The 16,544-nt window shown below is 38.0% G+C and overlaps 1 protein-coding gene and 1 long non-coding RNA gene across 2 annotated transcripts in view; one reads left to right on the top strand and one right to left on the bottom strand.

Moving 5' to 3' along the window:
- The window catches only part of RORB (RAR related orphan receptor B), a 131,036-nt gene that overhangs the window by 28,795 nt on the left and 85,697 nt on the right, over window positions 1-16,544 (bottom strand). The window contains exons 2-3 of the mRNA XM_071730558.1: window positions 6,718-6,803; window positions 2,255-2,396 (exon numbers count right to left, since the gene is read on the bottom strand). Of these exons, the coding sequence (XP_071586659.1) occupies window positions 2,255-2,396; window positions 6,718-6,803 (228 nt within the window). The remainder of the gene's footprint in view (window positions 1-2,254; window positions 2,397-6,717; window positions 6,804-16,544) is intronic.
- The window catches only part of LOC139789622 (uncharacterized), a 51,702-nt gene that overhangs the window by 33,612 nt on the left and 1,546 nt on the right, over window positions 1-16,544 (top strand). Inside the window, exon 4 of the long non-coding RNA XR_011723205.1 lies at window positions 13,875-13,928. This is a non-coding gene — a long non-coding RNA (uncharacterized lncRNA). The remainder of the gene's footprint in view (window positions 1-13,874; window positions 13,929-16,544) is intronic.

Here is a 16,544-nt window from a genome sequence, read left to right as displayed (position 1 = left end):
CAGGGCTCATTACACTGAGATTGGAATTTTAAAAAATTGTGGGCTGACTGCTGTGGAACGAGGAGAAGTAAATCCACAGCCTGCATATACTGTGGATCATATATGTTTATCTTCCCCTACCACTCCCACCCCATCTCTGTAAATTCTGGCTTTTTACTCGTCTAGATCTAGGGATCTCAATGCAGAGGTAGTTGTTAATTGTGCTCTAAAACAAATGAGGGATACCTTCAGCAGAACTTATCAGGGCACAGATAAGAGGATGTTGCTCTGGTAATACCAATTTCAATGTATCATGAGATGTGTTTTCCAATTCTGAGTATTTTTAGCCCATCTGTAACTGGGATCTATTCACAATCATCACATTGATTAACACTGGGTGGAATTTGTTCTCATTTTTTCTTTCTCATTTATTCTACCCCATCACTCAGCCATAGACCTCAAGAAGAGGTGTAATATGAAAAAAGCTGTACCAGAACACCAAGGAGATGGCAGCCTCTTCAATTTATTTGTAATTTTTTACATTAAGAGGTTTTTTTTGTTTTGCCAGCCTCAGCTTTCTTCCAGCTCTTCATGCAGATACCTTACATGAATAGAGCCTGCAGCTGCAACGATCCCACAGTAGACTGCACCCACTTAAATACAATATACAGTGACTGTATTTTGAAAAATGCAACTGTGTATTTTCTTCAAATTTAGGGCTTCAGTAATAAAAACAAACACCCACTGCTTATTCTCATTATGTATTCATTAACTGGATTCTCCAGCTGCTGTCAATTAGCATCCTGCCTCTGCATGATAAAACTGAATCTGTTACATGGCTGAGAGGTAAAACTCACATTCAATTTATCTATTGAAAAAAATCCATACAGCCTATTTTAAACTTGCAATAGCTCTTCATATTGTTAAGTATAAACACTCTTACTTAAACAAGGAGAGAAGAAAGCGATGTTATCAGAGGAATCACTCCCTTTGTCTGTACTCAGTGGTCCCTGAATTATAGGTTGGGAAGATAGTGCTTTCAGTCACGAAAATGCTCCTGTGATACTTCAAATCACTGGAAGATATTACTGTTATTACTTTTAGGAGGAAAGCACGTGCTGTTAAATTACTGAATCCTTACTACTTTAATCTCCTCCAGGAGTTCAGGCATCAAGTAACCCTTGATGCTAGGACCAAAAGTAGTTCATTGATTGAAGGCTAGGCTGTAAGACATCTTCCAGGCTAGTGAGCACTTTTTTTTCAGACACAATGAGGCAGGAAAGTACCTACTACAAGTCAAAAATTGAAACAAGTTTCTAATCGGTGGACCATCTAAAGAAATAGTCCTTCAAGTATCATCTCTATCAATGGTTGTTAATGTCAAATGACATCTTTTGTGTAAATGTTCTAAGACAGAAAACTGCTGCCAGGCAAAAAAAATTAATATAACCTACATTCAGAAATAGAATATTCCTCATACTTCCTGACTATATCAGCTGGAAACCCCTTCCATGAGATGGAAGATGATGGCTGGGGCAGGTGGGCTGTGGGCAGCCTTGCCCAAGCCTCCCACTGCCCACAGCACTGGTGTGCTGCACTTTCTCAGCCTGATAATCATGGCTTGTCATACCATATCATGGAAGGTGGACCAGAGCCAAAGGATTCTCCTATATGCTAGTGTGGAGTTTTCCTCTAGCTTAGTGTCCATTTTGGATTCCTAAACTATAGAATGTTTCTTCTATAGACAGGGTGCAGGGGTCAACATACAGCTAAAGTTTTTTAGCAACGCAAAATAGTTGGTCCAGTGCTCTGAATAATAGAAAGAGAAATTCCTAATTCTATCAATCTGTACATTTCTTAACTGCCTATTTATTGTCACAGGTTTTAAGAGATGTCAAGAAAAGTGATGCTTTCAGGCATCAGAATTTAATGTTAAGATAAATCATGTTTAATATCAAAAGGTTATCTAAACTGAAATATAAATCCACCTCTCAAGAGGTAACCTTTTAGTGCTTTTGATCAGAAAAACACATCTCTTTTCTGTCTCTTCATGTTCCAAACTAATACTGCTCTCCGCTCTGTGATTTCCCCACCCTCCCTGTGAAAATAGCCTCTTTTGTTAAATGAATGGCAAAGATCTGTGTCTCAAAGTACATACATAACAAAGCAAGGAGCTTCTCCTCTCTTTCCAGAAATCTACAGGGAGTTTAAGTAAGTCAGCAGTGAAGAAGGGTTTCAAAGGGTTTAGACACGAAGCAGGAATCTGACTCCTTACCATCTCGAGACATTCCCAGGGCAAGACATTTCTGCAGTCGGCAGTGTTGGCAACGATTTCTGTTGGTTCTGTCAATTAAACAGTTTCTCTGCCTTGGGCAGGAGTAAGAGGCATTGTTCTGCTGACTCCTCCGAAAGAATCCCTAGGGGCAAGAGAGCAAGAGACAAGAGTATTATCATGTGCATATATGTGTGCGCGCACACACACAAAACCATGAAAATGACCATGGTAAAGTCTTATTTAGTGCAATGTTATTTATGCTGTGACTTTGCAGATATGTTGGCATTCAGAAATGAAATTAAAGAACATTTACCCATAAGGAGAATTGTGCTTTATTCTGTAAAGATTGTAATTCTACTTTATTAAACACAAACAAAAATGTTACAGAACACATTCTTTTTGTACAATGATGGCCATGTATCATCTAAAGCTTGCTCCTAATGAGGAAAAGCTTGTCAGCATTTCTAAACAGATAACTTAAAAGTATTTGTTCTAACCGTAGATTTAATGAAAGAAACTGGTAATAAACTGCACTGGCTGTGCATAGCATTAGTAGCCGAAGTCTGCTGCTAAATTTAAGCTGGCAAATGTTGATCTGATCTAGAGGGACGATACACTTTAGGAGTGAAAAGCAATTGAAATGCAAGCATCACAAAAGCACTTGGATTTAATGACTGTATCAAGTAAAGCCAACACACAAAGGAGAAAGCAACACCTTTAGACGCCACCATGAGAAAGTAATGACATTTTACGTTTCAATGGAATATAACACTATCCATTTTATCTATGTAAAAATTGGTAGCTATTCTACCGCCTATAAGGCACCTCTGGGCAGTTGTGTGCTATCTGTTTAAAGATCAGAGAGCTACAAGGAGAGCGATAACATATACCGAAGGCCTTACAAGTTCCCAGCTGCTACAAACAACACCAATAGGCATGGTTATGGTAGCAGTAACCTGAACTAGCAGAAATGACAAGAGCAATGAAACCAAGGGGTGAGGATCAGAGAGAGAAAGAGAAAGAAGGTATTTTATTTATTCTATCATTTCTTGTAAAATAAAGGATGGGAGGAACAACAAGTTCAGAGAGAGAGAAACAAAGAAGAGACGTTCCTTGGACAGTTCTGTATCTTCAGACACAGACAGCTACAGGGTTTTTTGGTGGGAGAGCTGAAGGATAGCCTTGCCACCACAGGAAGATGTGGGGAGAAAAAGAGCAGAAAGTACCATTACTGCCATTACATCGTGACCAGAAGTGATAACAAAGTGGTTGTGCCTTTCTGGACTGGTCTGCAAACAGCTCTGAGTGGAGACAGAAGGCAAGAGTTGACTTCATGTGTCAGGCTACACCGGTGTTCTGTCTGCACAAGCCAACCTAGCAATGGAAATTGCAGCAGCTGTGAGTGTTGGGGGCACGAGAGTAAGGGAGCAACAAAGTGACAATGTCACTGGGCTCAGATGACCTGCTACAAGTAACATCTGAATTCTCACTCAAGTCCTGGTGAAACCAGTGGGGATGGTATCTGGCATGGTCCCACCAAGGATAGCAGCATCCCTGTTTACTGAGGCTGAGTATATAATGACTCATTTCATCTGGTCTGTGCTGTCTTTAGAGTACAGTATAACTAAACTAAATTAAGTTTTATGATTTGCACTTTTGAGAACATGGATGCCCATTAGAAAAAAATCTAATGGGTGACTTTAATTATCCCGGCTAACCAAAACCAGGTATTTCTACTCTATTTGCTGAACTTCACTGCTAATTTTTTTTTTTTTTTTTTTTTTTTTTCCATGTAAAGGACTTTCTTGTTTAAAGGTTTAGATCTTAGTAGCTCCTGTGTGGATATGGATTACAGAGAACACAATAATTAAATAATGTTAATGACCTCCATACAATCATCTAACATTGAGTATGCCTTATCTTCTCATGCTGTTTTTTCCTGTTAAGGCTGATCTCCTCTCAGAGAATTTGTTTGTTCCTTCTTTGCCCCTCTTAGGAAAAAGTTGAGGATTACATAATACAATTAATCTACAGCAGGTAATTTATTTTTCTGAGGAGACTTTTGTACTCTCTTTCTTCTGTATGAGATCCAAATGTTTTCTTACAAAGTACAGACAAACCCTTTATTTAATTTTTAAAGGATCTTTGTATAATGACGGCTACATTTCTGAGAATAATTCCTTTTGGGGGAAGGAGGATGCAACTCATTACTGATGAGCTCTAGATGTAAAAGCAGGTTTCCTAATATTCTCAGCACTGACATGAGGTCTTTCTGCATCTTGAACAAGTCACTTTATCCGTCAATGACAGTCCCTATGAAATGGAAAATGATCATGTGAACTACTGTCTAAATCAGAACAAATAAGTGCTAGCAAATACTTTGTTCTGGAAGTAGGCAGGAGAGAGGATAAAAGGTTTCTTAACAAAAGAGGGGCAGACAAAACAGGACAGAGACACCACAGAGACATACAGGATGGAAACATGTCTTCAGTTTTCACCCTTTCACTGACAATAGTGGCAGAGCCACCATTTTCCTCAGTGGGTCCTGTAAGTTATTCGGTGTATGCAGGCAAGCACATGAAACAGTACAAATGCCCCTGATAATATGCATTTGAAGTGGAATAGCTGATGTAAGGACAAAGTTAAAGGATTTCCTGCCCCTTAAAGTCTGTAGCACCACCCCTGTCAGGTCAGTCCTCTGATGATGTGTCTATCTGATGCTGACACTATCTGGTGCCTTGATCAACACCTGTGTATGATTGCAGAACTGTTCTTGTCTCTTTCTCCCACACATGGTCTCTCTCTTAATGAATTCAGATTTTTAATGCATTCAGACAAAAGGAGCCAGAAATTACCAGTTATTAGTATGTAGACTGAACAAATAGTTATTTAATTGCTGGGCAATGAAGACTGGAGTTGCACTCCACAACAGTGTAGTGCTTCAAAGAGAGCTCTGACAGAGATGCTTCCTGTCAGACCTGAAGTGAATACTGACATCTTTTTTTCACAACAGGCTCACAAAACAAGATTAGACTAATTGCTTTGGTACTATGAAAGTGGCACAAAAACAATAGGGTTAAAACTGTCGTAAGTGAAGGAGAAGCTCTTTATCTCTGTAAGCAGTCTATACATGGATCTGAGAGGTATCATCTCCTCTTGAGGCACAGACAAGGGCCAGCATTAACCCTAGTCACATCTGTAAGAGACTCTACCCCTAACTGCTCTGTGGGAACTGAATATTGAGACTCTGTCTTTTTGCTTAAAGTAGTTTTCTCATGTAGCTTTTGTGCCAATTTTGAAGTATCAGATCAGTTAGTCTAATCCTGTTTTGCGTGATCATCCTAAGGAGATGCTCATTTCTACTCCACTTCAACAAAAAGACAGTGACACAGAGTTGATCTCTTTACAGAGAACGAAATCTGATCTTTGACAGTATATTGCACCTCAGAGTGTTAGTATTAAAAGCTTTCTTTTGAAAATTAGTCCACCTAGATTTTCAGCTTTTTCGGATGATGTAAAATTTTATAAAGAGCTATGTAAATACTGACTTGCCATTTCATCCTACAAATAAGCAGCCACTTTCAGCTGTACCAGTTTGTGTACTTCCACATAGAAGAAAATGTGAAATGATGCCTCTCCATTTAGACTATTTCACTTTTACTGTTAAGACTGAACTACCACCGTGTAGTATGAAAGCATGAAATATTGGTTTTCCATAAGTAATGATACAATTTCTTAGATAATAAAATCAAATAGTATTTTAACAGCTGAAAATGGAAGCCCTTCTTTTCTTGGCCTCTTTGCTTGGGTTGGGATCTCATTTGGACTTATGAACTTATGTCTGGAACAGGATATGTTAATATGATTAAGAAGCATGGAAGCTTGTTTTTTTTTTTGTTTTGTTTTTTTGTTTTTTTTTTGTTTTGTTTTGTTTTTTTAACCTTCAGTTCCCAGGAATGGCTCTGTGCTGGAGCCTGTGAAGAAGAAGAGAAAGGATTCTTTTACGCTACACATAATGTAAGGCATCTTCTGGAGATTACAGTTTGGCAGAGAATACAAAGAGGATAAAACAGGACCAAATTGACACCTTTTAAGATGCTGAATTGCGATACTGTGCCAATTCTTAATGCATCATGGATTGTATAGGGAACAAGATAAGAAATTCACCTCTAAAGCTGATTTGAGGTAGAACGGGTGTGACTTAGAGTTGTCAGACTCTGTGTCAATACTTATACTGCATCAGATGCAATTAATTTATGTTTCAAATGAGGAGGTAACTCTAAAGACCGTTAGATTAAAAGGAAAGCAGCAAGTAAAATCAGGCATGAAATGCATCTATGTCAGTGGGAGGCTTTATAGCCTTTGGCACCACTTGCTTGAAAGCATGTAAGAGTGTATTATTGCACACATATCCCTGAGGCTAATGCAGATGCTGATGACTCTGCTGTATTAAAATCCCATACCTTGCAGCCTTCACATGTGATGACTCCATAGTGTATTCCAGAGGACTTATCACCACAAATTTTGCATGGTATCACTTCAATTTGTGCTGAAAAAGAAAACAAGACAAGTACTTTGAGTACACAATGCTATTTAATTTCCTTCTTTCTTTCTTTTTTTTTTTTTTTTTTAATGAAGATCTTAAAAATTAGAACTAGACAGAAGATAACCTGTTCTACCTCCCTAACAATTAAAAATTGCTTTGTATTTTATAGTGTGGTTTTGGATGCTCTGGACCAGCAAATTTTAATTGCTTCACATTATAAAGTTTCTACCATACACCAAAAAACCCTTCCACATTTTAAGGCGTCTCACAAATAACTATTTTTTTCCCATATACTCCTTTTTTTTGGTTTTGCTTGTTAATTTCATTGTCATTATTGCTAAATGACAGTCATGAGGGGTTCTAAATAATTATCCAGATTGTTCTTACTGATCCATATAAAATATTCATGACTTTTCACTTTGTTGAGGTAGCATTACATGATATATTTTCATACATTTATCAAAACAGGTGATGAAGTGTTCACATCCTCCGGATTGTGGCTTCAAGATACCAATCTCACTGGTGGAGATGGGTTTGCAAATGACTGCTTATCCTGCCTTCTTCAAGATATTGTTTCAGCACAAGGTCACAGGCAGGCAAGGCCCACGGACTGAGCTTAGATAGCCTGTGGCTGTGTGCTGGGGGAGGCAGGTACCATCAGCAAATGCATCTAGATATGTTTCAGGTCCTTTTATAAATATAATGATCATTTAATTCAGAGAAATAAAACATATTTCACTATGTTTAATGTTTGCTTTTTTTTTTTTTTTTTTTTTTTTGCTAACATAACTGTTTGCTTCCCACAAGTACTTTGAATCCTTTTGTGCTTCCTTTCACAATACTGAAGAGTACATACTTTGAAATGTAGGGAAGGATTATGACTTTATTCTAGTCTGATGCATTGAGAAGAAACTTCCCTTTAATTTGATTTATGAGGGATACATCCCTCTCTGCAATTCTTCTGCCAGTTGGAAATAGTATCTTACTTGGTAAGCCTCATTAATCCTGGTAGATGTGTTTCCTTCATGCCCAGTACAACAATAGCAGCAATTTGCTGCAAGTCACTTATCCTTGGGTATCACAACTGAGCTCTCATGTAGTAGGACTACTCAGAGCACAAAGACTGCTAGCCTTCACTACTTTAACTGGACATGTTCAACTACAAAGTGAACAGGGAGATGGGAAAACAAGATTGTTGTCCAAATACTTATCCTAGAAGAGCATCCCATTTCAAACCCAGAGGGTAGCCAAAAAGATTTTAATGCTGGGGAAAAAACATACTTAAAAATGACTGGAGATTGTAAGCAAGGTACTAAGTAAACCTGTAGAGTGGAGGCTGTGACAAAATAATTATATAGTCTGGATTTTGCCTCATTTTTACACATGGTTATCATTTATCACTCTTAGCAGAAGCCAAGAGTTTCCCATGAGTTCACTTGCATCCCCTACTCCCCTAGACTCCTACTTAGAGCAGAGGATTACCAAAATAAATTCAACAAGGTGACTGCTAGCAAGTCCTCTTTTCTGGATAGTTAAGGTTCTATTCCCCTGGGACACTGTATCCCAAAGGAACCAGGAAAGAGGGACAGCTACAGAGACTTTAGTTCCCAACACCAAGCTCAGTTTTCAGAGCTGTTGTCTCTGATCAAGCACATTTTTAGGCAAGGCGTACCAAGCAAACTAGTTTTCAAACTGCTCCTGATCCAGGGTTTATATAATTAATTTTATCAGAGGAAACAGAAGTTTTTTGTTAGTATTTTCTGAGTGGAGACAATCCAGAACCAAAATCTTGCTCATCTTCATACCTGGGAAAACTCATACGAAAAATAAAATTACCTATGTCATTCACATTTTTTGGCTTACCTTCTGTATCCCATTTTGTTTTCATGAACTAAGTGTTAGTAGTTTCTCTCCCTTCTTAAGAAACTGGTATGCCCAGCCACCCTGGCATGACAGATGCATGAACAAGAAGGCAATTCCTTATAGAAAAGCATCTGCTGTTCCTTCACAATTTTTCCATGTAGATCCTGCTCAAAAATTCCTATGCCTTATTCCCAGTGAGATAATTAAAACTTCAAGCATGTACCTCCAGGTACTGCTGTTTGAGAGGCTATTTTGAGTGATTGCTCACAGGTCTCTTGAGAATCAGGTGGAGGGAACAATACTCAATTCTGGCACCACACCCTACTTTATGTTGACAAACCTCATAGACATATATCAATATCTGAGGCAGGAACCACAGGGAGAATATGAAAAGAGCTTCAGGAAAAGACAAGACAAAGGAAGAGGCAAAAAAAACCCAAACAATATTAAGGTACTTTTAATGTGACTTGCAGATACAATTTGTAACTGTGATGGGAACAGAGACGGAGGAATTGATCCTGTGACACTTGTTGCATTCAGCACAGTACTTGTTACTGTGTGAAGTTAATAATTCCATGTATGACTTGAAATTACAAGTTTCACTACTGTGATCGTGGTACATATTTTTTGACCAGGTCACTGAAGACTAAGGTTCTGGTTTTCAATTAATATGAAATAAATGCCTTTGATTTGTGACTTATCGGTTAATTCAAACCCCTATTCAAAACTAACCAATCTATAAATAAGCAAATACAGGATGTCTAGGAACTTTTTATCATGTCTCCTTAGTGACCTCACACTAATGGCAGCACATTTAGGACACAAGGTGTTTATGAAGAAGCTTGGAAAATTAGACTCTGCTACTGTCTCCTATGCATTTCTTTTTGTTCATAACACAGCAGAACAATTTAAGAATTCATAATAGAAAATGTGAATTAATTGTACAGGACAGATGAAAAAGAAGCCACTGTATTCCCAGAAACCTCCTGAATTACTGTAGTTAACAACCAGTATTCTTTTGCGGATTTAATGATCTTCAGAGACTACTACACATTTTCCAATTGTATCTTTGTGCATATGCCCATAATCTTCTGATGGTTTTCTTCTTCCTTTCTCCCCTAAAGCCAGCAAAGAATTTAGGGACTGACACACAGTTCTGTCTTTATAGCTACCATAAAACAAGTAGTTTGCTTCTGAATTCCTTATAAGTATAAAATGCGTTGATTCAGCACTTCTTGGATATTGAAGCAAAAATGGAATGAACTTATAATAGTGGAGTTGCCACAATGATAACTTCCAGCAGCACAGAAAAAGAATCTATGTTCTCCCACTGCAGTAAACATGAGGGAGGAACAAGAGCAAAACTGCCTATTTCCACTGTTAAAGTCCTTCCACCTGCCTTCTTACCCAACAACATTAATGCAAAAAATAATTGCTTCTACCCCTTTTGAAGAACTAACACAGGCCACAGCTGTCTATTAGCCCAATTTTTCAAAAAGCACATTTACTTTTCATTCTATCTTGAGCCATATCTCTTGATAAAAGCTTGCAAAAACACCATCACCCTGAGGTTTAATGAAACATCTATTATGTTCAAATACAAGCTGCATTGTGATTGCTTGCTATCACCAACTGAGTCTTCTCCTATCAATACCACAGGGTCATCCCATCTTTGTTGTATTCATCTCATATTATACTTAAGTTTACATTTCTTTGGGGCTGGTAACTGCCTCTAGTTTTTCTAAAGCACCCTACAAACTGGGATGCTGCAACGAAAATTAATTAATTAATTCTACACTGTGAGAGTCTGACCTCACTGATTTGAAATTGTCTCAAAAGAACAATTTTAAAGTGAATAGCTCTGTCTAGGATTGGAGACCTGGCCAGAGCTCAGCAGGGGGTGACACACAGAAAGAGATAAGAACTAAGAACTAATGGCTGGGTGGAGACTCCTCCCCTTTTCTGAGGGCCTGCAATGCTGGGACATCCCTCCAGGCATGATTACCCTGGCCAGGGTGGAGGAAACCACCTTGATTGTGCTCATGCTGATGCACCTGGCTGAGGGGGCTGGTACGGAGTGGGGAGTGGCGCCAGGAAGGAGGTAAGGGCTGATGAGTGGGTGGGGGGCTGCACCCTTCTGTGGAAGCTCAGCTCCAGGCATCCTGTCTGCAATGGCTATGATGCCAATGCCCCTGGCTTCTGTGGCAGCTGACTGACAGCTGCCCCTTTGGAACAAAAGGAACTCAGGGGTACGTATGACTGTCCATGCTGTGCCTGTTTTGTCATCTCTTCACCCACTGCTGTTTTGCATGGGACCCTGCCCAGGGTCAGCGACATCTTGAAGAAACTCGCTGGGCAGCTGTGCCCCTGGTGGTGACTCTCTCTCTCTCTCTGTCTCTCTGTCTCTCCCTCTTTCTCTCTCTCTCTCAGTCTTTCTTCCCACTTTCTTATCCTTGTTTTTCTCAGCTTTTCTGTCTCTCTCCTATATCTTCTTTTCCTCTCTCCCTCTTTTGCCTGGCTCTATGGTTTTGCTGTGTCAATTGCCAAATAAAGTCTGCTTGCACCCGACCCTTCTACAGTTGGACTTTGTTTTGTGGATGCAAAACAGAAATAAATTTTAATGTCACTTCAGACAGTAACATACATAACTAGTAATAATAATCCACAGATGCTGAATTTACCACCTGGAACCCAATTCATTCTCTCAGGACAACAGGAAGAAGGGTGGATGTCTATTATGGGAACAAACACAAAGTCATCCCACACATCTGATATTAAGTCTTGGATAAAACCAAATATCTACTTAAACCCATCTTCAAACCAAGCATTTACTGTTTTCTCAAATGCTGCCCCAAGAGAGAAAAAAAAAAAAAAAAAAGCTTTTTTTCCTTTTGCCAGCAAAAATATTTACTTTCAGGCAGCAAATTAATTATCCTCAAAGTAGGACAATAATCAGGTTTCAAGAATTGTTATATTGGTGAAATCAGGTATAAATCTGGAGGGATATGTTAATTTGTTGAATTTTCTTAAAATAAAAATAATTGTCTGCAAGCCAGTGAATTTTTCTTGTGTATTTGTGAGTACTGCTGCTCATAGATGTATGTTATCTAACAAGAAAAAAGCAAGTCTTACATTTTATATTATCTCAGTTTAATTTCATTTGGGAGAGACAGGACTATAATCTCCCAGACCTGTAGCTTTGGTATCACGTGGATAAAAGTTTTGAGCTTTCAATATTTAGTTCTTGATCAAAAGAGGATACTAAAGCATGCTGGGCATGAACTTTGAAGAGGAAGTCCTCCCTCTCATTTGTTGATCCAGGAAGGATTGTACTAGGGAAGAGTAAGGCTGATCAGAGAACCAGTAGGAATAAAACCAGCTCCTTCAACTTCCAACAATTCTAGGCATCCTGAAGCTGGAGTTCTTTGAAAAATGCTAGTGGACTAACCCATCTCACTTTCATGTTTGTATCCCTAAGTGGTTTCATATGAAGTATATTTAGCATTTTTTCTAGTTAGCTTTTCTGTACAGTGATACATGCAAGCCAGAGTTTGAGTTTGGATCTACACTTTGCTAGAGCCACTAAGATGGTCAGTTCCACTCTGTCCAGAGTCTGCTCTCCATGTGCTGCAAGGCTGATGATTCCCAAATCTGCAAGTCCTACAGTTTGTAGGTTTGTGGAGAGGTTTTAGTTCCTCAGAAGTGGATGTTGTATATCTATGACTCACTGAGTACACACAGTAGATCTGTAAAAATTTGTAATGAATTTCAAAGTTAAAGGTAGCCCTCTAAGATGGATATCGAGAAATCCGACAGATCATTGCTTGAAATGAAGAGTGACAGATTACTGCTAAAATAATCGTGTTTCCTATACACCCATGCAGTTGTCAAGTCTGATTTCCTTCATGGTCTCACACTCTTAGCCAAAGTTTTTTAGCTTATAAACAATGTCACTTGGAAGATCTTGTGGTGACACATTTTTTTTTCCTCTTCTATGATCTACCCATGGAAAGTAAAAAGAAAAAGCACTGAATTGTACATCAACTCTTCTTACAGATCAACTCTGCCATTTATTGTGTGGTTATTATGAAGACTTCTAAAACTTTTTAAAACTTGTGTTTTTTTATGAAAAAAAAGTCATTATAGAGTTATTCTGTGCATTTTTATTGTGTGAATTTTTTTTTTGAAGAACAGAAATATTAATGAAAATGTCTGAACACTAAATTTTCAAAATTAATGTTATGTATTAGCCTTTCTTCAGGTTTTGCATTCAAAGAAAATACATTTATATCTGGAATGTAGAAGACTTTCTGCATATGTTTCATGTCTATAATAATTCTTACAGGCCACTGTCAAACGTTTTGAAATAGATAAATGAAGTAATATGGATTCAGATGTTCATGGCTGCTTCAAAGCTGATTTCCAAACTGCTCCTATTATCTGATCTTTTTGTATGTTATTGTTACATAATAATTTTGGAAAAAGATTGGGGAAAATGATCTGCACAGATTACTTGCCTTTGCATTCTGCAGAGATTAAATTATAGAAAAAAAGGCCCACAGTTGAACAATTTTTTCCAGGTGCAGTAAGAATAGAAATAAAAAAAATTTGTTCAAATGCCCTTGCCTCACCTCCCCTTGCCTCACCTCCCCTTGCCTCACCTTGCCTTGCCTTCCCTTCCCCTCACTTTCCTTCCCTTCGCACTACAATGGTTTTAGAAGTCTATTTTCACAAATTATGAATAGTAAAAGGTTGCTATGTTTGTGATGTTCCAAGGATATAGATGAGATGAGACTTTTAGATAGATGCATATCTCTTATTAGACCAAGAGACACATTCTTTTAAACAGAAATGCTTTTGGACCTCTAGGTTTTTATCACACCTTATATAGGAGCGAAAGACTTCAATCTTAAAACAGTTTAAGGGCAATTGCTCAGACCTGAATTTCATTATTATAATCAATTAGGAAAACTGTAACTTTTGCAAGGTTGAATGGTTCTTGCAAGGTTGAATGGTTCTCTGTGGAGCAAAGGTAGTGTCAAGAGAACTGTAAAGAGTCTTAAAAGTAGTGACATGATGTTGAGTGACACAATGTGACGTAATGGATATACATTTATTTTGGATTATCAGTCTTTTTCTTTTTTTTCCTTCTGCAGAAAAAATATATTGAGTTAAAACTTTTGTGAATTAACAAAAAGTCTAGTTTTCCAGGGGGCTAATACAAGGCAGTGGTGGCAATGATATTTCCTGGACTCCAAATACAAGGTATGCGGCATTTTTTAATTTTTACTTTTATTTTTCAAAAATGGCAGCCTAGGACATACTGAAACAACAAAAGATCAGAAAGATGCCAAAGACAGAGAAATTTCTATGTAGTAGCTTATTTTTGTCTTTATTTTGGATATGACAGAGTACCTGAAGTGCATAAGAAGCACAAGTGTTTAAGGCTATCCCAGATTTTTGCGGAATGGTTCACAGGCATGGAAGGCAGCAGAGGAGAAGCAGAACTGCCTGCATCCTCTACAGGGTGTTGATGGCTAACTCAGATGAGGTAGAGCCCAGTCTCCAGTCTCAAAAGAGATGAAAATCAGCTCCCTTGTCAGGAGCTGTTGCTTGGACTTGACGCCTGAAAGGCTGTGCTCAAAAAAGTCAGCAGGTGTCAAAGGATCAGTAGACTATGACAACTTAACTACCACTTGGAAAATCTGTACAGAAGCATTTTCATTGCCTCTTAACATGGATTTCTCTATTTTAATATAAAAACTCTTTTCCCTAGTAACTCATATACATGGAAATTACATGTGTAACTTGAAAGGATGGTGCTACAATAAAACAAGTTACCACACAAAAAAACCAGGATGCCTAACCAATAATTTGGGTTCCATAGGAGAATTAAAATCAGAGATAGTGAATGAAATTCTTAAAGCCTTATCCAGGGCCCTATAAGGATTTCAGTAAATTGCTTTATTCACAGGAAAAGATTTAAGTGTATAAGAAATGCAGAATTATTACTGTACAGTTTTAACTTCCCTCAAAGACTCAAGCAACAGTTCTGCTGACACTGCACACTTTCCCTAAAGAGATTATTATGGTAATCCCAAATATTACACTACCCAAGCTATCTTATATTTGAGCTCATCAGATCCAATGTTCTGCAAATAATCTCTATCAGCTTTACTAGTGTTTATATAAACTGGTCAGGATGGCATTTGAGCAGTTATGAGCATGTTTTCTATGCAGTTCTCTACCCAGTAAATTTGTACATGATTGAAAAAAAAAGAAGTAGCCTACAGAGAAAGGACATTGCAAAGTTGTTTCCTTGAAGTACACTTAGTATTTCCTCTGCCAACCTATTTGTCAAAATTTGTGGATGTTCCACTTAAATGGGTTACAGTATAGCAGGCATTTAGCAGGGCAAATTCTTTGACCTCCTTACTTTTCATTAGTCAGAGTGTGCCTGGTGTTTCTGAATTAATATTTACTGATGGACAACAATCCATAACAATTTTTTTGTTTTTCTCTTTTGGATAAATGGACTAATGATTTTTTTCATCGAGAAGCCCAGAAATTATGACAAATATTTACAGTCCATCTATTCCCGGTGAGAATTGACTGAAACTGTAGCACTGTACTCAGCACCTTAGTGGGAATTCCTTATGTTAGATATGCATAGAACATTGCTGTACTGTTCCAAAGCCCAGTACCACAACGGGAGATGTTACAGGAACAGTCTTTGAAGACCTTTTGGGAACACACATGACTTTATGTCTCCTCACATCCACCCAGTGTTACTGCTTGCTTGAGTGGGGTGGAACTGATCTTAAAACTAACTTTGGCTTGCAGTGAAATGAGGGTGTAGTGCTTATTCTTAGCTCTGACTGTGATGGCACCCTCTTTTTCAGATTTTTGCTACTGGACTGCAGCTGCAGCACATACAGTGTCTTTGCATCTTCCCTCTCCTCCTCTCCTACCTGAGTTTTGCCAGACAGTACTCAGTTTCCTATACTTCCAGTAACATCAAAACCCAAAATTCGATGCCATGAAAAATTAACAAGGAAAATTAAGCCCATTGCACAGTTCAAGTCTCCAGACAGAAGCAGCTGACACTCAGCAATTTCAGTATTCATTATTCAATAGTCACTAAACAGAGCCTGAAGCCAGTCTCTGTGTAACCAGAGGCTTCATGTATAATCCTATTTACCTCCTCTTCTACAACTGTTTATTTTCTGAACAGCTTCTCAAGCACTTGTTCTGATAAAGGGAGGAAAAGTTGCACCAGTGCTTGGATGTACAGATAGAGGAAACAGAATTATCATGTGAGATTGGTGCTAGTTGTGAAATATTACAGTGCACTATGAATGAAAAGGATTTAGATATTTGGTCAATTTGTGGATACATGCAAAATAGAGTTGTTAGACCTAAGAAGAATGATGCTTCAAAGAAAGTAACAACTGGGTCAGAACCTTCTTGTTTTGTCCCACCTCTCAAGAATTTTTTTCAGTATTCCACTTCATGCAATAGCTGTTTGCAAATTGTGAAATACCCAGAGATTTTATGAGGCTTTCTTCTTTTGGAAATACGTAAGATAACAGAGAAGAATCAAACCATCTATATCCTTAATTCTGAAAATCAGTAAGTTATACACTGCTAGGAAAAAATACAATTAAAATATGATAGAAAAATCACTAAGTGATATTTTAAGTGGAATATCATACAATTTAGTGAGGACACCATTGAAAAACCTGAGTATTTGCATTTTATACTCTTCCATTTCTGTGGAAATTGAAAGAATGCAAACTTAATAAACACCCAACAGGAATAAGTAGTGCCATTTTTGACATTCTGTAGGAAAAAAACATGTTAAAATGAGCCTTAGTAGGA

Source organism: Heliangelus exortis, chromosome Z, assembly GCF_036169615.1.
Source record: "Heliangelus exortis chromosome Z, bHelExo1.hap1, whole genome shotgun sequence".
NCBI classification, from domain to species: Eukaryota; Metazoa; Chordata; class Aves; order Apodiformes; family Trochilidae; genus Heliangelus; species Heliangelus exortis.
This window is presented reverse-complemented; position numbering and strand designations above follow the sequence as displayed.